This window comes from Ranitomeya imitator, chromosome 3, assembly GCF_032444005.1.
Source record: "Ranitomeya imitator isolate aRanImi1 chromosome 3, aRanImi1.pri, whole genome shotgun sequence".
Classification (NCBI taxonomy): domain Eukaryota; kingdom Metazoa; phylum Chordata; class Amphibia; order Anura; family Dendrobatidae; genus Ranitomeya; species Ranitomeya imitator.
In genome coordinates, this window is record NC_091284.1 from 474,928,892 (window position 1) to 474,956,282 (window position 27,391).

General features: G+C 44.8%; 1 protein-coding gene across 1 annotated transcript in view; it reads left to right on the top strand.

Moving 5' to 3' along the window:
* Nucleotides 1-27,391, top strand: part of LOC138670302 (ATP-binding cassette sub-family C member 5-like) — a 304,888-nt gene that overhangs the window by 154,756 nt on the left and 122,741 nt on the right. Inside the window, exon 14 of the mRNA XM_069757511.1 lies at nt 17,973-18,098. Coding sequence (XP_069613612.1) covers nt 17,973-18,098 — 126 coding nt within the window. The remainder of the gene's footprint in view (nt 1-17,972; nt 18,099-27,391) is intronic.

Consider the following 27,391-nt stretch of genomic DNA (forward strand, 5'->3'; position numbering starts at 1 on the left):
AGGAGGAGGACGAGGAGGATGATGGGGATGATTATATTTTTAATGAGGAAGCTTTTCCGGGGCCACTGGAAATTGGTGGCGCGGCAAGGCCGGGTTCTGGTTTTTTGAGGGACACAAGTGACGTGGATTTGCCTGAAACTGCCCCTCAACCAAGCACAACCGCAGATTTGAGAACTGGAACTTTGGCCCACATGGCGGATTATGCCTTACGTATCCTCAAAAGGGACACACGCATAACTAAAATGATGAATGATGACGATTACTGGTTGGCCTGCCTCCTTGATCCTCGCTATAAAGGCAAATTGCAAAATATAATGCCACATGAGAACTTGGAACTAATATTAGCAACCAAACAATCAACTCTTGTTGACCGTTTGCTTCTGGCATTCCCTGCACACAGCGCCCGTGATCGTTCTCACACGAGCTGCAGGGGCCAGCAGACCAGAGGAGTTAGAGGGGCAGAAATCAGAAGTGGCGTTGGCCAGAGGGGTTTTCTGACCAGGTTGTGGAGTGATTTTGCTATGACCGCAGACAGGACAGGTACTGCAGCATCAATTCAAAGTGACAGGAGACAACATTTGTCCAGTATGGTTACAAACTATTTTTCATCCCTTATCGATGTTCTCCCTCAACCGTCATTCCCATTTGATTACTGGGCATCAAAATTAGACACCTGGCCAGAATTGGCAGAATATGCATTGCAGGAGCTTGCTTGCCCGGCAGCTAGTGTCCTATCAGAAAGAGTATTCAGTGCTGCAGGTTCAATATTAACAGAAAAAAGGACTCGTCTGGCTACCCAAAATGTAGATGATCTAACCTTCATTAAAATGAACCACAACTGGATTTCGAAATCTTTTGCCCCACCTTGCCCGGCTGACACCTAGCTTTCCTATGAAAAGGTCTTGCCTGTGGACTATTCTGAATGCCTTTTCCAATCTCGTAATTTTCTGCACCTGATTGTCCAGCATACGACATGTTTACACCTCACTAAATGGCCAAACTCCCCACACGGGGCCGTGGTATCGACACTTGGCGACAGCACCCGTGAGAGTGCAGTTTGTCTGAAGAGGTGGGTGAGCCCGCTTTTGGTCGACGGCACTGCCACTGGGTCCCTCCTAGTACAATAAAGTGTCTCTGGCGGTGGTGGTGCGCACCCAACGTCAGACACACCGTTGTAATATGAGGGGCCCTGGGCCTGTACCGCCGGCTACAAGACAGTTTCCCCCCACCCCAGCTCAAACAGTGCTCTACCACTTGCAAAATTATCTCACAGCTCCACCAATGTTTAGTCTATGCGCTGACATCCTTCAATGCCTGCCACTGACAATACCATTGTATTGACATTTTTGTTATGTTAGGCCTTCGATGCCTGTCTGTGGTCACTCCTTCCACTAGGCCTCCACTGACCACACCACTGCTGCCCGTGTACCCCTGTAACCAATTTAAAATTGCCTACAGCCATGTGTTATTATTTTAGGCCTTCGATGCCTGTCTGCGGTGACTCCTTCCACTAGGCCTCCACTGACCACACCACTGCTGCCCGTGTACCCCTGTAACCAATTTAAAATTGCCTACAGCCATGTGTTATTATTTTAGGCCTTCGATGCCTGTCTGCGGTGACTCCTTCCACTAGGCCTCCACTGACCACACCACTGCTGCCCGTGTACCCCTGGAACCAATTTAAAATTGCCTACAGCCATGTGTTATTATTTTAGGCCTTCGATGCCTGTCTGCGGTCACTCCTTCCACTAGGCCTCCACTGACCACACCACTGCTGCCCGTGTACCCCTGGAACCAATTTAAAATTGCCTACAGCCATGTGTTATTATTTTAGGCCTTCGATGCCTGTCTGCGGTCACTCCTTCCACTAGGCCTCCACTGACCACAACACTGCTGCCCGTGTACCCCTGGAACCAATTTAAAATTGCCTACAGCCATGTGTTATTATTTTAGGCCTTCGATGCCTGTCTGCGGTCACTCCTTCCACTAGGCCTCCACTGACCACACCACTGCTGCCCGTGTACCCCTGGAACCAATTTAAAATTGCCTACAGCCATGTGTTATTATTTTAGGCCTTCGATGCCTGTCTGCGGTCACTCCTTCCACTAGGCCTCCACTGACCACACCACTGCTGCCCGTGTACCCCTGGAACCAATTTAAAATTGCCTACAGCCATGTGTTATTATTTTAGGCCTTCGATGCCTGTCTGCGGTCACTCAATCCACTAGGCCTCCACTGACCACACCACTGCTGCCCGTGTACCCCTGGAACCAATTTAAAATTGCCTACAGCCATGTGTTATTATTTTAGGCCTTCGATGCCTGTCTGCGGTCACTCCTTCCACTAGGCCTCCACTGACCACACCACTGCTGCCCGTGTACCCCTGGAACCAATTTAAAATTGCCTACAGCCATGTGTTATTATTTTAGGCCTTCGATGCCTGTCTGCGGTCACTCCTTCCACTAGGCCTCCACTGACCACACCACTGCTGCCCGTGTACCCCTGAAACCAATTTAACCCCTTACCGGCATCGGACGTACTATACCGTCCGATGCCGGCTCCCCTGCTTTGATGCAGGGCTCCGCGGTGAGCCCGCACCAAAGCCGGGACATGTCAGCTGTTTTGAACAGCTGACATGTGCCCGTAATAGGTGCGGGCAGAATCGCGATCTGCCCGCACCTATTAACTAGTTAAATGCCGCTGTCAAACGCAGACAGCGGCATTTAACTACCGCTTCCGGCCGGGCGGCCGGAAATGACGTCATCGCCGACCCCCGTCACATGATCGGGGGTCGGCGATGCGTCTGGATGGTAACCATAGAGGTCCTAGAGACCTCTATGGTTACTGATCGCCCGTCGCTGTGAGCGCCACCCTGTGGTCGGCGCTCACAGCACACGTGCAATTCTGCTACATAGCAGCGATCAGCAGATCGCTGCTATGTAGCAGAGGCGATCGTGCTGTGCCTGCTTCTAGCCTCCCATGGAGGCTATTGAAGCATGGCAAAAGTTAAAAAAAAAAGTTTAAAAAAATGTGAAAAAAATAAAAAAAACGTAAAAGTTTAAATCACCCCCCTTTCGCCCCAATCAAAATAAATCAATAAAAAAAATATCAAATCTATGCATATTTGGTATCGCCGCGCTCAGAATCGCCCGATCTATCAATTAAAAAAAAGTATTAACCTGATCGCTAAACAGCGTAGCGGGAAAAAAATTCGAAACGCCAGAATTACATTTTTTTGGTCGCCGCGACATTGCATTAAAATGCAATAACGGGCGATTAAAAGAACGTATCTGCACCAAAATGCTATCATTAAAAACGTCATCTCGGCACACAAAAAATAAGCCCTCAACCGACCCCAGATCATGAAAAATGGAGACGCTACGAGTATCGGAAAATGGCGCAATTTTTTTTTTTTTTTTTTTATCAAAGTTTGGAATTTTTTTTCACCACTTAGATAAAAAATAACCTAGTCATGTTTGGTGTCTATGAACTCGTACTGACCTGGAGAATCATAATGGCAGGTCATTTTTAGCATTTAGTGAACCTAGCAAAAAAGCCAAACAAAAAACAAGTGTGTGATTGCACTTTTTTTGCAATTTCACCGCACTTGGAATTTTTTTCCCGTTTTCTAGTACACGACATGCTAAAACCAATGATGTCGTTCAAAAGTACAACTCGTCCCGCAAAAAATAAGCCCTCACATGGCCAAATTGACAGAAAAATAAAAAAGTTATGGCTCTGGGAAGGAGGGGAGCGAAAAATGAACACGGAAAAACGAAAAATCCCCCGGTCATGAAGGGGTTAAAATTGCCTACAGCCATGTGTTATTATTTTAGGCCTTCGATGCCTGTCTGCGGTCACTCCTTCCACTAGGCCTCCACTGACCACACCACTGCTGCCCGTGTACCCCTGGAACCAATTTAAAATTGCCTACAGCCATGTGTTATTATTTTAGGCCTTCGATGCCTGTCTGCGGTCACTCCTTCCACTAGGCCTCCACTGACCACACCACTGCTGCCCGTGTACCCCTGGAACCAATTTAAAATTGCCTACAGCCATGTGTTATTATTTTAGGCCTTCGATGCCTGTCTGCGGTCACTCCTTCCACTAGGCCTCCACTGACCACACCACTGCTGCCCGTGTACCCCTGGAACCAATTTAAAATTGCCTACAGCCATGTGTTATTATTTTAGGCCTTCGATGCCTGTCTGCGGTCACTCCTTCCACTAGGCCTCCACTGACCACACCACTGCTGCCCGTGTACCCCTGGAACCAACATCAGAAAATATAAAAATAAGTATTTTGCTTATAAAAAAGAAAATACTGGAGAGATATCAAATGCAGACATTTTAACATTAAAAACAAACACATACAACAAAAATCTGGTACAGTACTAAAAATGGCCACCAGCTACAATAACTTTCTCCTGCAAGTAGTTAACTGAAAGGTTTTTTCAATTTTAAACACAGATATGGCATCCACCGAGTGTTGTCCTGTCGCGTCTTCTTTATATTATTGCCAAGAAGATGCAAAACAATGAAAATAATAAAATCATTATTTACCAAAAAAATAGAGTAAGTCAAAACCACATTGCAAATAAACATTCATTACAAATAAAGAAGCAGGGCGCGTCCGAGGGAGAGTATATACCTAATAAGAATATAATCACCCTCGGACGCGCCCTGCTTCTTTCCGACAGCCTTCCTTCCTAAGAATCAGCCCTTCCGTGGTGTAGAGAGAGGGTTTGTTACACTCCAAGGTGTTCCCCAGGTTGCCTTTCCTGAGCTTCGATCTTCCGGCTCTCGTTTAGTAGTTGTTGGAAACTACGCTGCATTAGGTCTACAAATTGGGTATGGGGTGTAGAGAGATGGTGTGTTCCACTCCAAGGTGTTCCCCAGGTTGCCTTTCCTGAGCTTCGATCTTCCGGCTCTCGTTTAGTAGTTGTTGGAAACTACGCTGCATTAGGCCTACAAATTGGGTATGGGGTGTAGAGAGATGGTGTGTTCCACTGTAGAGAGATGGTGTGTTCCACTCCAAGGTGTTCCCCAGGTTTCCTCGCCAATGCTTCGATCATCATGCTCTCGTTTAGTAGTTGTTGGAAACTACGCTGCATTAGGCCTACAAATTGGGTATGGGGTGTAGAGAGATGGTGTGTTCCACTCCAAGGTGTTCCCCAGGTTTCCTCTCCATTGCTTCGATCTTCATGCTCTCGTTTAGTAGTTGTTGGAAACTACGCTGCATTAGGCCTACAAATTGGGTATGGGGTGTAGAGAGATGGTGTGTTACACTCCAAGGTGTTCCCCAGGTTTCCTCTCCATTGCTTCGATCTTCCGGCTCTCGTTTAGTAGTTGTTGGAAACTACGCTGCATTAGGCCTACAAATTGGGTATGGGGTGTAGAGAGATGGTGTGTTACACTCCAAGGTGTTCCCCAGGTTTCCTCTCCATTGCTTCGATCTTCCGGCTCTCGTTTAGTAGTTGTTGGAAACTACGCTGCATTAGGCCTACAAATTGGGTATGGGGTGTAGAGAGATGGTGTGTTCCACTCCAAGGTGTTCCCCAGGTTGCCTTTCCTGAGCTTCGATCTTCCGGCTCTCGTTTAGTAGTTGTTGGAAACTACGCTGCATTAGGCCTACAAATTGGGTATGGGGTGTAGAGAGATGGTGTGTTCCACTGTAGAGAGATGGTGTGTTCCACTCCAAGGTGTTCCCCAGGTTTCCTTGCCAATGCTTCGATCATCATGCTCTCGTTTAGTAGTTGTTGGAAACTACGCTGCATTAGGCCTACAAATTGGGTATGGGGTGTAGAGAGATGGTGTGTTCCACTCCAAGGTGTTCCCCAGGTTTCCTCTCCATTGCTTCGATCTTCATGCTCTCGTTTAGTAGTTGTTGGAAACTACGCTGCATTAGGCCTACAAATTGGGTATGGGGTGTAGAGAGATGGTGTGTTACACTCCAAGGTGTTCCCCAGGTTTCCTCTCCATTGCTTCGATCTTCCGGCTCTCGTTTAGTAGTTGTTGGAAACTACGCTGCATTAGGCCTACAAATTGGGTATGGGGTGTAGAGAGATGGTGTGTTACACTCCAAGGTGTTCCCCAGGTTTCCTCTCCATTGCTTCGATCTTCCGGCTCTCGTTTAGTAGTTGTTGGAAACCACGCTGCATTAGGCCTACAAATTGGGTATGGGGTGTAGAGAGATGGTGTGTTCCACTCCAAGGTGTTCCCCAGGTTGCCTTTCCTGAGCTTCGATCTTCCGGCTCTCGTTTAGTAGTTGTTGGAAACTACGCTGCATTAGGCCTACAAATTGGGTATGGGGTGTAGAGAGATGGTGTGTTCCACTGTAGAGAGATGGTGTGTTCCACTCCAAGGTGTTCCCCAGGTTTCCTCGCCAATGCTTCGATCATCATGCTCTCGTTTAGTAGTTGTTGGAAACTACGCTGCATTAGGCTTACAAATTGGGTATGGGGTGTAGAGAGATGGTGTGTTCCACTCCAAGGTGTTCCCCAGGTTTCCTCTCCATTGCTTCGATCTTCATGCTCTCGTTTAGTCGTTGTTGGAAACTACGCTGCATTAGGCCTACAAATTGGGTATGGGGTGTAGAGAGATGGTGTGTTACACTCCAAGGTGTTCCCCAGGTTTCCTCTCCATTGCTTCGATCTTCCGGCTCTCGTTTAGTAGTTGTTGGAAACTACGCTGCATTAGGCCTACAAATTGGGTATGGGGTGTAGAGAGATGGTGTGTTACACTCCAAGGTGTTCCCCAGGTTTCCTCTCCATTGCTTCGATCTTCCGGCTCTCGTTTAGTAGTTGTTGGAAACTACGCTGCATTAGGCCTACAAATTGGGTATGGGGTGTAGAGAGATGGTGTGTTACACTCCAAGGTGTTCCCCAGGTTTCCTCTCCATTGCTTTGATCTTCCGGCTCTCGTTTAGTAGTTGTTGGAAACTAAGCTGCATTGGGCCTACAAATTGGGTATGGGGTGTAGAGAGATGGTGTGTTCCACTCCAAGGTGTTCTCCAGGTTGCCTTTCCTGAGCTTCGATCTTCCGGCTCTCGTTTAGTAGTTGTTGGAAACTACGCTGCATTAGGCCTACAAATTGGGTATGGGGTGTAGAGAGATGGTGTGTTCCACTGTAGAGAGATGGTGTGTTCCACTCCAAGGTGTTCCCCAGGTTTCCTCGCCAATGCTTCGATCATCATGCTCTCGTTTAGTAGTTGTTGGAAACTACGCTGCATTAGGCCTACAAATTGGGTATGGGGTGTAGAGAGATGGTGTGTTCCACTCCAAGGTGTTCCCCAGGTTTCCTCGCCAATGCTTCGATCATCATGCTCTCGTTTAGTAGTTGTTGGAAACTACGCTGCATTAGACCTACAAATTGGGTATGGGGTGTAGAGAGATGGTGTGTTCCACTCCAAGGTGTTCTCCAGGTTGCCTTTCCTGAACTTCTATCTTCAGGCTCTCATTAAATTGTGGTTAAACGGAACAACTGCATTTGGCGTACTAGTTGGTTTGGGGCCTACTATCGGTGTCTGCCGCTCCTTGCTGTTCTCCTGGTTTCCTGTCCTGAAATTCCGTTTTCAGGCGCTCGTTAAGTAGTTGTTAATGTTAGACTGCATTTGGCCTACTAGTTGGGTTGGGGCCTACTATCGGTGTCTGCCACTCCTTGCTGTTCTCCTCCACTGAACAAAGCTGTGCCGCCTGTTTACTACTGTTGCCAATTTTGAACTGCATTTCGACTACTTACTGATTTGGGCCTACTCTCTGTGTCAGCCTCTCATTCCAGTTGTCCTCCACTGCAATGCCCCCTGATTAGTCCTGTGTTACCAATTTTGAACTGCATTTAGCCCACTTTATTCTTTGGGCCTATATCTGTGTTTCCTCCTCATCCTGCCCATTGCCCAGCCAGTGATAGATGAGTCTGCTGGTACATTGACCCATAACGCAACATTTCCCGTGCACGCTACACTGCAAGATTGTGACCCTGCTGAAAGTCAGGTCCCCCTTCCCGCATACCATACCACCTTACACGGGGACAAACAGGAAGGTGCAGATGAAAGTGCAGGTTCCTTCATCAGGTGGGGGGAGGAATACTAGTTGGCGACGTCACTGGCACAGGGCCTCTCATGGTACGCAAAAGTGTTGCTGCCGGTGGGAGGCGCCCCCGCCGTGCAAACACACCGCTGTACTTTGAGGGGCCCTGTGCCAGTGCCAATGCCAACGAGTGGGCCCCCCCTGCTTGCTCAGGTTCACAGCACTTGCAAAGTTGAAATACTTACCTCTCCCTGCTCCACTGCCGTGACGTGGTCCAGATTTCCTGGGCCCACTAATTACTTGAACCAGCCCTACCCACCACAACTTTAGCCAAATGACCCCCAATTTCAAATGCCTTCCAATTATTATAAGGTAAATTACGCTTGACAAGCTTCATTAAGAAGAATGGATGGTTTTGACATTAAAATGGGCACTCTAGGTGTTTTCCTGGCCCCCACTCACTGCCGACTGCTGCCCCACTGACTTGCATTGGGTTTCGTGTTTCGGTCGATCCCGACTTTACGTCATAATCGGCCGATTTCACTCGACCCGACTTTTGAGATAGTCGGGTTTCGCGAAACCCGGCTCGACTCTAAAAAGGTCAAGGTCGCTCAACTCTAGTTGCCACTGCTCAAGAATCCCTGCCATCGCTGTTGAATAGATGGTTGGGGAGTTCTTTCCCCCTTGTGGGAGGAGCATCCAACAGTATTGTTTACCTTCGTGAGTGAAAGAAAAAAAAGATACTGACAGTCAGAGTGCAGTGGCACAGAAAAGAATGCATTTGCCAAATCAATAACTGTGAAACATTTTGACGTCGCTGGGATTTGTGACAGTAAGGTGTGTGGGTTAGGGACAATTAAAGTCATACTCTCTGTAACCTCATTAATAGCCCTTAAGTCATGAACCATTCTGTAAGCACTAGGGGAACCCTTGGGTCCTTTTTTCTTAATGGGATACAAAGGGGTGTTGTAGGGGGAAGATCTCTGCACTAGAACCCCTGCCTAAACATATTCTTTAATATCCCTGCTCAGGGCCATTGATTTGACTAGGCTCAAAGGGGTATTGCCTTAACCAAAGAGGAGTGGTTCCTTCTTTTAATTTAACCATGACAGGGGGAATGGGCAACCAACCCACATCAGATTTTCCCCTTGCCCAAACGGTGTCTGGTACCTGACTCTTTTCCCTGTCCTCAGACATTCTGGTGTCAGGTGTTACTTTCACTACTCTTGCCATATACACCATTTCTGCAATATTACCCAAGTGTTTATATAAGTCACACATTAATGTCCTAATATTATTTATACCCGTATTTGATTGGGTAGAGTACCCCTTAAAAAAAACTAAATTTGATTCACAAAATATGTTACCAAAAGAAAATTATATTTATGAAAATATCTATATAATTACAAAAGATACTGAGTCATAAAACGGGGGAGCACAATGCCATAGGCCACATCAAAGCACAATTCTAAGAAAGTAGCAGCCCTATATAAATCCATGACTAACAGTTCCAAATACAAAAAGAAGGGATTTGAAAAATACCAAATATCGATATCAGTTGCTTGCGATAAGGTGTAAGAAGTGGAAAAGACAAATAAACAGTGACTATGGTTTGAAACCAATATAATGAATGGCTAAAAAAAACTATATATCATATGAAGACAACCTAGAAATACACAGTAACTATACCATCTTGTGTAAGGAAACTACTAAACTGGCAAATGAATGGAATTAAGTGTAACTATAATAGGACATGATTTACCTGTGGTATAATGTGCACGTGGAAGACCCTGGCGTCCCTCTGCCCCAAGTGTTTATATGAAAGGGGACTTGTGACTGTAATACCCTCAGGAGACTACTGTATAGTGGCCTAGACAGCACTCAACTCTGCTCCCAGCAAATTCATAGGGGTATTGTCACTAACAATAAGTTTGTAAGCACCTCTTGGCTGTCTCGTGACTCTAGTCTTTTTTTGTTTAGTCATAGGGGCTTCAGTCGCTTGTCCCTCTACCCTCACGCATTCCACAGTCTCGTCAGTAATCATGTCTGGCAGTATCAAGTCTTTGTGTACTAGTCCCAGCTGCCCCAGTGTCAGTCAAGAATTCTGTCTATTTCCCTCCCAGCATTGGTATGGTGGTCATCAAGGCAGGACCAGGTCCGGAGGGGACAAGAACAGGGCACACATTTGTCACTGGGTTGTCAGTTTCCTAGTCTAAAGGTGAAGGAGGTGGAAGATTGGTCTGAGTGTCCATTTTCTCCACAATTCCAGCACTTCACTGTTTCTAAGTCCTTAGGTCCCTTACTATGTCTCTACTGTTTTCCTTGTACTCCAGCATACATGACACGTCGTCTTATTGTGCTAGTTTGTTCAACTCCTTTAGCAACCTTCAGGAGGTTTTTGGATCTACATTTCTCCATTCAGGTCTGGCTGTCTGTACTCGTCTCATAAGCCTTTTGTCATACCATCAATGAATGTATTTACCAATATTTTAACATCAAGTGGGTTTATGGGACTGTACCCCATGTCTGCCCATTTCAGCTGTAACCGTCCAAAGTACATCTCTACACTCTCTCTTTTTGTCATATCTGTAAAAGTCTTAATTTGCGTCCTAGTACGTCACCTGCTTTTGTGCTCACCAACTCTCTAGGTCTGCTCAGGTGCACTTATATGTCCATCATATTGTCTTTCTTTGTCTGTAAAATGGGAAAGGTTGGTTCTCAGGGTCAGCCAATTGTTTTAGCGTAGCTAGCTAGTCAGAGGGCCTCCAGGGATAATACTCCTGTATCTGTCTTACCCTACCTGATGTAGTTGGTTCTCTGGTGGTGGGGGTGACTAGATGACCGGTTGGGGGAGACATGACATGCTGGTCAACAGCTCCTTCCCAAAAGGATTACTGTCAGCTTACTCCCAAAAGTTAATGTCCCCACTACCCACTAACCACTATCCTGTGTCAGCTTCTTATGTCACTACATGTGATCTTGTCTGGACAGGATTCAGTGCAATTCACTTAGTTTGGGTTGCAGCACGGATCATACAAGTATTTCTCCAGTCTGGGTTTGTCTGACCACAATGTTTACAAGTCCATCTGTCTTGTCTGGGTCTCTGGTTATACAAAGGTATGACCATAGCAGTAATGTGTCGGTCATAGTCGGAGTTTTGAGCATCAAAACATTCATAATACACCTTACTTCCGTCCTGCTGCACTCTCTCAGACGCCATTTATTCACATGCTATTTTCTTCCCTTGTCTGTGCCTCTTTGTACATCCAAACATCCACACTCTGGCATTTTTGCCTTTTTTTCCAATATTGGTCTCACATCTTTCACTGCTTCCTTTTTCAATCTGTACAGCGGTTCTGGATCCCATTGGGGGTCCTGACTGCACACAGAACAAGTTGCCCATGGCTTCAACTTATTCGCTCAGACAACTCACCTTTATTCTGCAAATGCCCTTTTTAGTGTGCCTTGCCTTCACCAGGCGGCCACACGTGACAAGTCAGAGCGAGTGTCAAGATTTAGCAGGAAAGGTTACATCCACTTATTACCCGGTAGACCTAAAGGATTTAGCGGGCAGGTTAACCACCTACCACCCGGTAGATCAGCTGGCTAGCTCTGCTCCATGGAATGGCAAGGTTACACCACCTATGTGCCGTAGGCTGACTGTAGCAGGAAGACTCTCACCTACTACATCAGCCATGCAGTTGGCTACCTCCTCTGTTGATTCTCAACTTGCTATATCAATCACTCAACTTGAAGCAGGTGAATCTTTTTACCAATCTTTCAATCACTGACAAGTTTCCTCTAAAATAGGCACAGTTCTTTTACTTTCATTGTCCAACTTAAACTTACGATATTTCTTTCTACTTCAATACATACAGTACTATTGCTTTAAACACAAATCTCTCAGCGTGTACTGAACCAAGGACAGAATATGCACAGCTCCATATTCTTCAGTGCAGCTGCATGCCCCCCTTTCTCTGGCCCACAGCACAGAGAGGAGAAATCACAAACAATTCGCGCAGGGGTTCGACTCCCCCTCCCATCAGGTATAAACACAGATAAGAGCTTGTTGTCTTACACACAGAAACAGAATGCAGCCGTTTTCAGACTTAATCTCTACAAAATATTCATCCTCTCGGAATTAAAAACAGTTTATCTATACAGGCAGATCACTGCACAACTTGAATAAGCTGATTCCGACCGCGTCCAGCCAGAACACATATAGAAACCTATCCAATATCAAACCATATATAACACGGGTTTCACTGAATCTCAGATGTAAATTAAATGTACATTAAAAATATCCACAACTCATTCATCCTGGACAATCAACAACAGTTAGATAAGTAATGATACTTATGTGATCATTCATTCATACGTGCTCATTCAGGGATTGTTGTTTTCCTTTCCTTTCACCTTTCAGTTGATTTTTACAAGAAGAAAATCCCTTATCTCAATTACTCCACCTAATTCAGCTCAAACTGAGTTGAATAATGTCTTCTGTCACATACAGAGGACCACACCTAACGGAACCCCTCATCAATCAGGGATTTATCTATTTATCCCTTATTTTCATTTACTCACCTCTCATCTCATTTAAAGTTTCTCATATACATACAAGGTTCACACAGCCTGCCTATTTTGCACTTTGGAATTAACTCAACTCTATATAAAAAAAACTGCAGCAGTGTCTACTGACACTCTGAAAGCACTTTAAGGCCAAACAACAAAAACCACAGCCTTATACAAATACAGCTTCATATAATGTACTGCCAATCCAAAATGACCAAAATAACAACACTGCACAGAGCCTATCCCAGCTCTGTATTACATACACACTACACACATACATAACCAATTAGGATATTGACAAATACAGATAACAAGTATCACCATTATTACTCTATTATTCAATTCTCATACGGACATAAACAGACAAAACACAAAACTCACTGGTGATGTGGATTCTTTGAACCATGCTCGCAGCCTTTTACCCAGAGGTATGGAGAGATCCAGAAGAGAGATTGCAAGTGCAAAACAGATTGTAAGAATAAAAATTCTCACCTTGCTGCAGCTGGTGTTTTGCATGTTCAATCTCCCAAGAAGCTCCCACATACGGATTCCGAATAGTGCTGGTTACACAACCCCGGTCAGGCGCCAAAACTGTCGTAGCTGTTTTCGTTCTGACCCAATGTCAGCTGACATATCACCAGTGAGACCAAATTGTGGAATTACGCCCGTCATTTTACAAGCGCGCTTGGAGACAAAAAGACACCTCACATATTCTGTGAGCAAGTCACTTTTATCTGAAGTAATAGAGCAAGAAGCAATATTTTATACCATTTACAACAAATGTAATTCTCAATGCAATTCTTGTAGCCCCCACCATCACCCAGGGTCATACTGACCTTTATTCTCTCACGTACCAAATAACATGTTGTGACTGACTATTGAGAACATACATGATAAGAAGGGTAGTCTCCTTGAAGTGGAGACCATCAGACTACTGCATCAACAGATTCTAGTAATTCTAGCAATTAAAGGCAAAAGGCACTTAAAGGCAAACTATTACCCCTTCTATATCACTGGTGTTATTAGTCTGGGAGTGGGCCAATATCCATGGGCCATTCCCAGCCTATTAATATCACTCTGCAGCTCTCTGCCTAGCCTTTGCTGGTTATTAAAAATAGAGGGGACCCCACATCATTTTTTGGGGTGGTCTCCCCTTTCTAATACCCAGTAGGGGCTACGCAGACAGCTGTGAGCTGATATTAATAGCCTTTAAAGCTTCATGGATATTGACATCTTCCCAGAATAATAAAGTCCCCAGAGTGTATTCTCTTGTACTATTCTCTTTTCAATAGCCACATGGGCAACTGTTAATTATGGTATTTATTATTCACCAGGATCTGCTTTGTGTGATTATTTGGATCTATTGAATATTTAAGTGTTTATATGGTGATCCTCTAGGGCTTAGGGCACATAAGGTTGAGACTACGGTGAGCGAGGGCACCATTTTCGTTCAAGAGTGTGCCAACCTCCGCTGCTAGGAAGGGTAAGAATAGGGCCATAAGTTGTATCTACAAAATAAGCATACTAATGGCAGTCTGTTTTTTCCATTTTTGTTGATTTGCTCTATTTTAGAGCTGGAATATACGGTATATATATATCTGTACCATTGAGAGGCTAATACTGGCCCTGTTGGCCCTATACGTTATTGAATAAACTTATGCTTGTTTGAATAAGCTTCACCACACAAACTTTTTTTTTTAAGTTTTTTAGTACGTCCTTATTTCTACATCTGAAGATATTATCTACGGTTGAATTTTATTCATAGTATCTAATAAAAGTTATATTTTAAAAGAGCAAAATATTTTTTTCTGTGATAAACTCTAAGCATTGCACTCTGGTCTGTGAGTTTCTTAAAGGCTAAGTAGACAGCTTTGAGCTGATATTAGTAGCCTGGGAAGCTCCATGTTTATTAACCCCTTCCCAGACTATAAACCTCAGCACCCAGCTGTATGCTTTCCCTCAGCTAGTTGTAAAAATTTGGGAGACCCCACCCCATATTTTTCTTTAATTTATTTATTACTTAAATACATGTACAATAAGCTACACACGCAAAGCAATGATTATATATCTCACTCACATATTTCTACCTGTCTACCTATCTATCTATCTATATATGTATAGAAGAATACTTTGTTAGAAAACTATCTTTAAATAACATAGAGTAATTCTCTTTGTAAAAGCTAATGTTAAAATCGCATTGCATACGGATTGCATACGCATGTCATATGGATGTCATACGTATGCTAGATGAAAAAAATCACAATGTACTTACTTGACACTTGCATGACACACGTCTGACTTCTCAGGAACAGCATCGGTTGATTTTATTAAGGCTGATGGGTATGAGCCCTTAGACAACAAAAAAACACCGGTGGGGGTTTCTCAAGCTTCTTCTATCAAATTGTCTGGGAAAAATGGACAGCACCAAGAATGGTCTGATTTTTTTCACTGACTCATTTACTTGCATTGGAGAGTTTGATTCGACAATCAGATCAATATTGGACAAGTCCCTGTGATTTGGTGTGAGGACCAAGGAAGGATCAGACATGTAAATTACTCCATACACTATCATCGGTATGAGTAATATCTGTCAAAAACATAGATAGCTCTCATATTAAAAAAAAATGATATCTAAAGAAGCCCTTAGGCTGGCCAGGATTGATTAATCGCCTGTGAATGTAAACAAGAATGGGACCGATTCAGTATACTATTACTGTGTCTCAACTTTGAAAGGAAATATGTCAATTTTGGTCACATTTTGCCTCAAATTTGGTCATCTACTTTTAGACCTCTTTTTTTTTTGTCTAAAACACTATTTGCCGATCACTCGAAAAGGTGTCATTTCACGTTCAAGATGAAATTTTGCTAGACATCCCACCTAAGTTTTTGAATTTTGTTTCTAGAAACAAAGAAACATAATTTATGTGGGAAGAGACAGCGAGGACTCGCTGACCATAGCTTACACTCTATAGGAGAGAGAGGACGCCGCTGACCATAAGAACTTACACTCTATAGGAGAGAGAGGACGCCTCTGACTATAACAGCTTAGACTCTACAGGAGAGAGAAAGATTGCACTGCTGACCATAAGAGCTTGACAAACAGTGAGACAAACTGACCAAATTCTACTTTATCATATACAGACTTATGAAAAAATGCAGTTGTTCCTCTCCACTGCTAAAAGTCCAAAATATATAACAGACGGCATAAACCACATCCAGTCTGTTGTCATAGTTTCCTTTATGATTATATTTCAACCTTTTACATTAACTTCAGAATATGTTCATAAAGTCAATATTCAAATTCATGGAATCAATATTCATCATAATTACCATAGTGAATAAAGGACACAGACTTTGATGCAAACAGTCCAATTGCTCCAGGGAACAGTATTCATGTGGTAGCAGAGAGGCAGAGACGCTGTCTAACGATCCAAGGTCTGTACCTGTGGTGACATTTTGGGGGCATGTCCCCTTCCTCAAGCACGCAATCCTGATGCCCTTCCTTCCTTAAAAATATGCACACCGTGTGATATCCTTCACCAGGTACTAAAATATATAAAAAGCATGAAAATGTCACTTTTCCAAATAATATTAGCCATTGTGGTGAAATATGTGTGTATATATACTGTATATATGTGTGCAGTGGACTATGTATAGATTTATTGTGTCACTGGCAAATGTAACATCTGTCTTGAAAGCTACAAGTCGCACATAGGTGTTATTATGTACTTCTCTGAGACAAGTAGACCTCTGTCTCCAAATCTCACCAGAGGTCTATATAGGGCCAAGAAGAAAGGGAACATTTGACACCTCCTAGCTCTTGGAGGGGAGATGTTAATTGCGGGCTAATGGTATCTATCCATGAGAACCTTTACACAGGGTATCTCAAGAGAAAAATAATATATTTATTAGTAGTGCGGCCATGGCCCAATCAAAAAGCCAGCAATTATGATATTAACCCGAGGGGGCAGTCTAGAAACCTGACCTTCAGACCAAGCTATAAATTAAGGCTGTATACAGAGAATTGTGTTCACATAATGGGGCAGCTTGAGAAGCTGGTGTAATCCAACCTACATTCATCCTACCCTCAGGGAGCAGAAAGCAACTACCAGTTAGATAATTTCTGTAAGTTTCTCCTGTTTATTTTTATACTGTTTTGCATAAGTTGTATGTCTTTTTATTATCATATTTTTATACCTTTTCTTATTGTAAGCACTGAACCTTTTTCGTATTAAAGTATAAAACTTTAACAAGTTGAACCTTGAATGTTCTAAAAGAATCCATAGCCTAAGGTGTGTGAGCCTTATGAGTGGTAGACAAGATTAGTATTAATAGTCCGGGACTCATCGCCCGTGTATTCAGTGAGTGGTGGCAGCGTGTATGAGTGGGTGTGTGGCCTGGGTCGGTGTGTGATTTATGCTCCCATTACAGCATAGGACAGAGATTGAATGCTGGACTGAGAGTGAGGAGATAGATTAACCCTTGCAGGCACAACCCAAATCCCATGCTGAGAGCGGGTACGTGATGAATTAGTTACACCACGGAGAAGGGATCCGTGACAGTCATATTCTAATATAATCATATATTCGATTTTCTCTACTGATTGCATTATACTTACACAGGTGCACAAAGATACGTAAAGCAATAATTTATAGAAACACATTGAAATTGCATTATGTATTCATCCCTTTTGAAAACTGTATCCAATGTTTACATCCAATATACCTCTCTGCATTAATTACAACAGACTACTAGTGATGAGCGAGTATACTCGTTGCTCTGGTTTTCCCGAGCATGCTCGGGTGGTCTCCGAGTATTTGTGACTGCTCGGAGATTTAGTTTTCATTGCCGCAACTTCATGATTTGCGGCTACTAGACATCTTGATTACATGTGGGGATTCCCTAGCAACCAGGCAACCCCCACATGTACTCAGGCTGGCTAGCAGACATAAATCATGCAGCTTCGTCAACAAAAACTAATCTCCAAACAGTTACAAATACTGACTCTCCCATACAAGGTATGATAACTCAATAGATGTCATAACTGCAGGGCACTATGGAGAAACCCACATGGCAAAGCAAAATGACATTGGCCTGCTCTCTGTTGCTTCAGCATTGTGGGAATTGGTGTTAGGCAAGCTTTTTTTTTGTGAACTGTGAATTGAATCTCAAAGTGTTTGAACTGCGTCAAACTGAAAATTCAGGAGATTCGACTCAATCTTGATTCTTCGCTGATGGATCCGCTCTTCTCTAATTACTACTTACTACAGTGCATGATGTTCAAGATCACAGTTCTACTAAAGCTAGATTTTAAGATCATATTGTCCATAACTTTCTAAGTTAATTTTAATTTACTTGACATTACTTTTTCTAGTACCTTGTGGAGTCTGATGAAATTTTATATATGAAAGATGGGTACATTTCTGAGCAAGGAACACATGTGGACCTAATGAATTTAAAGGGTGATTATGCTCTTTTATTCGAGAATATGCAGCAAACCGTGAGTATATTTCCCCTAAGTGACTCATTCTTTCGTCTGGAAGTTCGCTAACTAGCTTGCATGCATACTATCATTAAAGGGGTTGTCCAAACCCAAAGGTGAATTTCATTCTAAAGAGGACCAAATTTCACCAAATGTTTCACGTTGAATTGGACACACAATGTAACAGTGGCTGCTGAATAAGACTTTTATTCTTTCAATTTCTCCTTTTCGTTGCGAAGATATTAGCAATCAAAATATTTGGAATCTAAAGAGTTAACTTTTGCTAAGACCAAGTAGGTATTATAGAGTTTTCGCTGGAGCCCTATACTTCTTTCCCCTGTATGATTCTGACCAATCATAAGCAGCAACACACTTGAGAAAACGTGCCCCCACATTAGCTTAGAGAAGATTTCTCAGTGTGAGATGTGTAACAGTTATATTTCCAATCTAATCTCCTGCATGATTAGAAAAGCACAGAAAACTTGTTTCAGTTGACATTGAGGATAATTGTTACATCATTTGTGTGATTATAATGGTTGCTTCTGTTAATATTTTTACTGTGGTAAAAACTGGAAAATTAAAAAGCAGTGATAACTAACCTTTGAGATAAGGTCCCTGAGTAGAAGGTGCAGTGCAACCGAGTTTAGCTGTATCACATTACAAACCCTTCTATCGGCTCACCTCCTCTCATAGCACGGTCACCCCTCTTGTACTTCCCTTCCACAACACTGCCTGTCCGGAGATGTGTCAGTTATCTCACTTATGTCTGCTGTGTTCAACTTCTCCTTACTCTGAAGTAAAATCAGATCAGGATCTCATAATATCTTACACAGAAGAACACACTTCTGTGTAATGACAGCCTGATCCCTTCAGTGAGCAAGGCCGGCGTTTGGGGCAGGCAGACCAGGCAGCTACCTAGGGCCTCTGCTCCTCCAGGGGCCCCAAACCAGTGACCGCTATGGGGCCATGAGTAAGAATGGCCCGGCGCCTCTCCCTCCTCCTGCATCATGCAGTCATCTAGTTGATATAGTTGAAAGCAATGATGGAGGAGTGTTGTGAATTCCGCTCTTGGGCTCCCTCCGGTGGTTGTAAGTGGCACTTTTGTGAGTTCTGCTCTTGGGCTCCCTCCTGTGGTTTCAAGTGGTATGGCTGCTCCTTGGAGTTAGCTGTCTCCAGCTGCTTCCACTTATCGTCTCTTCTGGTCGGCTATTTAGGCCTGGCTTTTCCTTCAGCCAGTGCCACTTGTAAATGGTTCCTGGTTGGATTCACATATCTTTGGAGTTCCCTGTTATCCTGACCAGTTCAGCAAAGCTAAGTTTTTGCTTGCTCTTTTCTGTCCATAGATTGTGGACTTATCCATTCTGTGCTTTTTATGTTTGTCCAGCTTATCAGTGTGAATTAATTCTGTCTTGCTGGAAGCTCTGGGAGGCAGATTTGCCCTCCACACCTTTAGTCAGGTGTGGAGATTTTTTGTAAACTCTGCGTGGATTTTTGTAGTGTTTTATACTGACCGCACAGTATTCCATCCTGTCCTATCTATTTAGCTAGACTGGCCTCCTGTGCTCATCCTGGTTTCATTCTGTGTATGTCTTTTCCCTCTCCACTCACAGTCATTATTTGTGGGGACTAATCTATCCTTTGGGGATTTTCTCTGAGGCAAGATAGCTTTCCTGCTTCTTTCTTTAGGGGTAGTTAGCTCTTAGGCTGTGACGAGATGCCTAGGGAGAGTTAGGAGCATTCCACGGCTACTTCTAGTGTTGTGTTGAGCTTAGGGACTGCGGTCAGTACAGTTACCACTTCCTTCAGAGCTCGTTCCATGTTGCTCCTAGACCACCGTATCATAACAGTACAAGTGGCCAAAAATGAATTAAATGCATCTCAAAAGAAGGAAAAGAAAGTTCTGAACCATTTTTTTTCTGTGCTCTGGTTTGTCTTTTTTTTCCTCTTGATATCTGGGTGGTTCAGGATATATGCTTTGGCATGGATGTTCAGGGTTTGTTTTCTCGTGTGGATCAACTTGCTGCAAGAGCGCAGAGTATCCAGGACTATGTTGTCCAGACTCCGGCTTTAGAGCCCTGGAATTCCTACTCCTGATTTGTTTTTTGGGGACAAATCCAAGTTTTTGAACTTTAAAAATAACTGCAAATTGTTTTTTGCTTTGAAACCCCGTTCTTCTGGTGATCCCATTCAGCAAGTAAAAATCATCATATCCTTGCTGCGTGGTGACCCTCAAGACTGGGCTTTTTCTCTTGAAACAGGGGATCCGGCATTATTGAATGTAGATGCATTTTTTCAAGCGCTCGGATTATTGTATGACAAACCTAATTTTGTGGATCATGCAGAAAAAACCCTGTTGGCCTTGTGTCAAGGTCAGGAAGCGGCAGAGTTATACGGCCAGAAATTTAGAAAATGGTCTGTGCTCACTAAATGGAATGAAGAGGCTCTGGCTGCTATTTTCAGAAAAGGTCTTTCTGAAACCCTAAAAGATGTTATGGTGGGCTTTCCTACGCCTGCCGGTTTGAGCGAATCTATGTCTCGGCATCTGCGCGAGCGCAAAGCTGTGCACCATATGGCAGTATCCTCTGAGCAAAGTCCTGAACCTATGCAATGTGATAGGATTTTGACTAGAATAGAACGGCAGGAATTCAGACGTCAGAATAGGCTGTGTTTTTACTGTGGTGATTCGGCTCATGTTATCTCTGATTGCCGTAAGCGTACTAAGAGAGTACCATTAGTACTATACAGCCTAAATTTCTCTTATCTGTGACCCTGATTTGCTCATTGTCATCCTTTTCTGTCATGGCATTTGTGGATTCAGGCACTGCCCTGAACTTAATGGACTTAGAATTCGCCAGGCGCTGTGGTTTTTCCTTGCAGCCTTTGCAGAGCCCTATTCCTTTGAGGGGTATTGATGCTACACCCTTGGCCAAGGATAAACCTCAGTACTGGACACAGATGACTATGTACATGGCTCCTGCACATCAGGAAGATTGCCGTTTTCTGGTGTTGCATAACCTGCATGATGTTGTTGTACTAGGATTTCCATGGTTACAGGAACATAATCCGGTGCTGGATTGGAAAACTATGTTGGTGACTAGTTGGGGTTGTCGAGGAGTACATAGTGACGTTCCTTTGATGTCAATTTCCTCTTCCCCCTCTTCTGAGGTCCCTGAGTTTTTGTCGGATTTCCAGGATGTATTTGATGAGCCCAAGTCCAGTTCCCTTCCTCCGCACAGGGACTGTGATTGTGCTATTAACTTGATTCCTGGTTGCAAGTTCCCTAAGGGCCGACTTTTCAATCTGTCTGTGCCAGAGCATGCCGCCATGCGGAGTTATGTTAAGGAGTCTTTGGAGAAGGGGCATATTCGGCCCTCTTCGTCACCATTGGGAGCGGGTTTCTTTTTTGTTGCTAAGAAGGATGGCTCCTTGAGACCCTGTATTGATTATCGTCTTCTTAATAAGATCACGGTCAAATTCCAATACCCCTTGCCTTTGCTTACTGATTTGTTTGCTCAGATTAAGGGGGCTAGTTGGTTTACTAAGATTGACCTCCGAGGGGCATATAATCTTGTTCGTATTAAACAGGGTGACGAATGGAAAACTGCATTTAATACGCCGAAGGCCATTTTGAATACCTTGTGATGCCAATTGGGCTCTCTAATGCTCCATCTGTGTTCCAGTCTTTCATGCATGATATTTTCCGCAATTATCTTGATAAATTCATGGTCGTATATTTGGATGATATTTTGATTTTTTCCAATGATTGGGAGTCTCATGTGAAGCAGGTCAGGATGGTGTTCCAGATCCTTCGTGATAATGCTTTATTTGTGAAGGGGTCTAAGTGCCTATTCGGAGTTCAGAAGGTCTCTTTTTTGGGTTTTATTTTTTCTCCCTCGTCTATAGAAATGGATCCTGTTAAGGTCCAAGCTATTCATGACTGGATCCAACCCACATCTGTGAAGGGTCTTCAAAAATTTTTGGGCTTTGCTAATTTCTATCGCCGTTTCATTGCCAACTTTTCCAGGGTGGTTAAGCCCCTTACTGATTTGACGAAGAAAGGCACTGATGTGACGAATTGGTCCTCTGAGGCTGTTGAGGCCTTTCAGGAGCTTAAACGCCGATTTACTTCTGCCCCTGTGTTGCGTCAGCCGGATGTTTCTCTTCCTTTTCAGGTTGAGGTCGACGCTTCTGAGATTGGGGCAGGGGCCGTTTTGTCTCAGAGGGAGTCTGATGGTTCTTTGATGAAACCGTGTGCTTTTTTTTCCAGAAAGTTTTCGCCTGCGGAACACAATTATGATGTCAGCAATCGGGAGTTGTTGGCTATGAAGTGGGCGTTTGAGGAGTGGGACATTGGCTTGCGGGAGCTAAACACCGTGTTGTGGTCCTGACCGATCATAAGAATCTGATTTACCTCGAGTCGGCCAAGCGGCTGAATCCTAGACAGGCTCGATGGTCCCTGTTTTTCTCCCGTTTTGATTTTGTGGTCTCGTATCTTCCGGGATCTAAGAATGTTAAGGCTGATGCCCTCTCTAGGAGTTTTTCGCCTGATTCTCCTGGAGTCCTTGAGCCGGTTGGCATTCTTAAGGAGGGGGTGATTCTTTCTGCTATCTCCCCTGATTTGTGGCGGGTGCTTCAGGAATTTCAGGCTGATAGGCCTGACCGCTGTCCAGTGGGGAAGCTGTTTGTTCCTGATAGATGGACAAGTAAGGTAATTTCTGAGGTTCATTGTTCAGTGTTGGCTGGTCATCCTGGGATTTTTGGTACCAGAGATTTGGTTGCTAGGTCCTTTTGGTGGCCTTCCTTGTCGCGCGATGTGCGTGCTTTTGTGCAGTCCTGTGGGACTTGCGCCCGGGCCAAGCCTTGCTGTTCCCACGCTAGTGGCTTGCTTTTGCCTTTGCCGGTCCCTGAGAGGCCCTGGACGCATATTTCCATGGATTTTATTTCGGATCTTCCTGTTTCCCAGAAGATGTCTGTTATCTGGGTTGTTTGTGACCGGTTCTCAAAAATGGTCCATCTGGTACCTTTGCCCAAGTTGCCTTCCTCCTCAGATCTGGTTCCATTATTTTTTCAGCATGTGGTTCGTTTGCATGGCATTCCGGAGAATATTATGTCTGACAGAGGTTCTCAGTTTGTCTCTAGATTTTGGCGGGCCTTTTGTGCTAGGATGGGCATTGATTTGTCTTTTTCTTCGGCGTTTCATCCTTAGACTAATGGCCAAACTGAGCGAACTAATCAGACCTTGGAGACCTATTTGAGATGCTTTGTGTCTGCTGATCAGGATGATTGGGTGTCTTTCTTGCTGTTGGTCGAGTTTGCCCTTAATAATCGGGCTAGTTCGGCTACTTTGGTTTCACCTTTCTTTTGTAATTTTGGTTTTCATCCTCGTTTTTCTTCTGGGCAGGTTGAGCCTTCTGATTGTCCTGGTGTTGATTCTGTGGTGGACAGGCTGCAGCAGATTTGGACTCATGTGGTGGACAATTTGACGTTGTCTCAGGAAAGGGCTCAACATTTTGCTAACCGCCGTCGGTGTGTTGGTCCCCGTCTTCGTGTGGGGGATTTGGTTTGGTTGTCTTCTCGTCATGTTCCTATGAAGGTTTCTTCTCCTAAGTTTAAGCCTCGGTTTATTGGTCCTTATAAAATTTCTGAAATTATTAATCCGGTGTCTTTTCGTTTGGCTCTTCCAGCCTCTTTTGCCATTCATAATGTTTTCCATAGATCTTTGTTGTGGAGATATGTGGTGCCCGTTGTTCCCTCGGTTGACCCTCCTGCCCCAGTGTTGGTTGAGGGAGAGTTGGAATATGAGGTTGAGAAGATTTTGGATTCTCGTTTTTCGAGGCGGAGGCTTCAGTATCTTGTCAAGTGGAAGGGTTATGGCCAGGAGAATAATTCTTGGGTTGTTGCCTCCGATGTCCATGCCACCGATTTGGTTCGTGCTTTTCATTTGGCTCGTCCTGATCGGCCTGGGGGCTCTGGTGAGGGTTCGGTGACCCCTCCTCAAGGATGGGGTACTGTTGTGAATTCCGCTCTTGGGCTCCCTCCAGTGGTTGTAAGTGGCACTTTTGTGAGTTCTGCTCTTGGGCTCCCTCTTGTGGTTTCAAGCGGTATGGCTGCTCCTTGGAGTTAGCTGTCTTCAGCTGCCTCCACTTATCGTCTCTTCTGCTCGGCTATTTAGGCCTGGCTTTTCCTTCAGCCAGTGCCACTTGTAAATGGTTCCTGGTTGGATTCACATATCTTTGGAGTTCCCTGTTATCCTGACCAGTTCAGCAAAGCTAAGTTTTTGCTAGCTCTTTTCTGTCCATAGATTGTGGACTTATCCATTCTGTGCTTTCTATGTTTGTCCAGCTTATCAGTGTGAATTAATTCTGTCTTGCTGGAAGCTCTGGGAGGCAGATTTGCCCTCCACACCTTTAGTCAGGTGTGAAGATTTTTTTGTAAACTCTGCGTGGATTTTTGTAGTGTTTTATACTGACCGCACAGTATTCCATCCTGTCCTATCTATTTAGCTAGACTGGCCTCCTGTGCTCATCCTGGTTTCATTCTGTGTATGTCTTTTCCCTCTCCACTCACAGTCATTATTTGTGGGGGGCTAATATATCCTTTGGGGATTTTCTCTGAGGCAAGATAGCTTTCCTGCTTCTTTCTTTAGGGGTAGTTAGCTCTTAGGCTGTGACGAGATGCCTAGGGAGAGTTAGGAGCATTCCACGGCTACTTCTAGTGTTGTGTTGAGCTTAGGGACTGCGGTCAGTACAGTTACCACTTCCTTCAGAGCTCGTTCCATGTTGCTCCTAGACTACCGTATCATAACAGAGGAGAGAGCTTCAGATGACGCTCCCTCTCCCATCACTCCCCCTCTGCCTCTGACTCAGCGTGTGCCAGCAGTGGAGTTGATGAAACTCACTGCAGAAGCCAGAGCAGCAGGGGAACAAGCAGAAGAGGTAAGTATTGTGTGTGTGTCTGCATTATACTGTGTGCGGGGGGCTGCACTATACTCTGTGTTTGGGGGGACTGCACTATACTGTGTGGGAGGGGGGCTGCAGTACACTGTGTGTGGGAGGGGGGCTGCACTACACTGTGTGTGGGAGGGGCTGCACTATACTGTGTGGGGGGCTGCACTATACTGTGTGGGTGGGGGCTGCATTATACTGTGTGTGTAGGGGGTTGCATTATACTGTGTGTGTGGGGGCTGCACTATACTGTGTGGAGGGACCGCACTATACTGTGTACAGTATGTGTTAGGTGTCAGGATTCTCCCACTGCGCGGGATTGATCCCAGGCATTATCTGGTTCTGCGGTCTCCCATTCAGACTCTGCCGCTGCGATTGCTGCTCAGCACAGATGTGCAGTGGTATGCAGGTGCAGCCTTGCGCTCTGGAGTCTAAGTCCACAGATCACTTTACTGAGCATGTCCGTGATGTGGCTTCTTCTCATTGGTAGTCGGACATTAGCTGCTCTGATGTGGCAGCTCTGGATTGGTCCACGGGCAATGTCTCGGTCGACTGGGCATGAGTGTTTGGGGTGGAGCCTAGCGTATAAAAGGCTTTCAGAGGCGCATGCAGGCACGCTAGTGTCATTCACGTTTGGTGTATGTGGGTGGATACTCTACCACTCTGTCTGCACGTTCATGTGTCTGCCTGTGCTTTGGGCCTGTACACGTTGGCAGGAAGGTTGCAAAATTATGTGGTTTCGTGCCCTTGACTCTCCACCTGAGTCTGAGTACATGCTTTGGGTGCCGGTCAGGCACGGGTTCAGTAGTGTCAAGACTGGGGTAACTAGCCGCTTGGCTTAGCATCTGTTTTGTTCTTGTGTGCGTTAGCGCAGTCCAGTTACAGAGCAAGCTCAACCCTTATGCTATACTTCTCAGTGAAGGCGACAGGGTATTGGACCTAGCGTCATAAGAGTTCTTTCTTTTGGCTCAGCATCTGCTTCATTCGTGTGTGCGGTTAGCACAGTTTAGTTGCAGAGAAAGCCTAATCCTCATGCTAACATCCCTGTGACGTGAACAGGGTTTAGCACTTAGCACACTAAGTACCTCTCGGTGAAGCAACTTAGCTTGGTACTTAGTGTTCCGATCACACTGTGTGGCGTTAACACAGTGTGTTTAAGGTAACGCTTGCAGTTTTGTTCCATCATTATTTACACTAGCAGCAGGGTTCTTCTCTGCATGGTGGACCCCGGGTTGCAAATGAACTTTATGTTATATTTTATTTAGTGCAATCTGCCAATCCTATTAGAATGTGGGGGGGCTGCATTATGCTATGTGTGGGTGCTGCACTATACTGTGTGTGAGGGGACTGTGCTATACTGTGTGTGGGGGAGCTGCATTATACTGTGTGTGGGGGGACTGCATTATACTGTGTGTGGGGAGACTGCACTACACTGTTTGTGGGGAAACTGCACTATACTGTGTGTATATGGGGGATTCACTATACCGTGCATGGGGGGACTGCACAATACTGTGTACAGGGGGCTGCAGTATACTGTGTGTGGGGGGACTGCATTATACTGTGTGTGTGGAGATTGCATTATTCTGTGAGTGGGGGCTGCATTATACTCTGTGTGGGTCTGCACTATGCTGTGTGTGCAGGGGGCTGCACTATACTGTGTGGGTGATGCATTATACTGTGTGTGAGTGGACTGTACTGTGTGTGGGGCTGCACTATATTGTGTGGGGGGACTGCACTATACTGTGTGTAGGGTCTTAACTATACTGTGTGTGGGGGGACTGCACTATACTGTGTGGGATGCTACATTATACTGTGTGTAGGGGCTGCACTATACTGTGTGTGGGGAACTGCTATATTGTGTGTTGGGGCTGCATTATACTCTGTTTGTGGGGGCTGCATTATACTCTGTGTGGGGGGCTGCACTATACTGTGTGTGGGGAGACTGCACTATACTGGGTGTGGTGGGGCAGTATTATACTCTGTGTGTGGGGGTTCTGCACTATACTGTGTGGGGAGGATGCACTATACTGTGTGGGGGGCTGCACTATACTGTGTGTGCAGGGACTGCACTTTACTGTGTATGTGTGTGGGGCTGCATTATACTGTGTGTGTGGTGGCTGAATTATACTGTGAATGGGGTGGCTGTATTATTCTCTGTGTGGGGGGCCGCACTATACTGTGGGGGATGCATTATACTGTATGTGGGGTGGCTGCATTATACTGTATGTGGGGGACTGCATTATACTCTGATGTGGCTGCATTATACTGTGTGGGGGACTGTACTACACTGTGTGTGGGGGAGCTGCATTATACTGTATATGTGGGGGCTGCATTATACTATGAGTGGGGGGCTGGACTATACTGTGT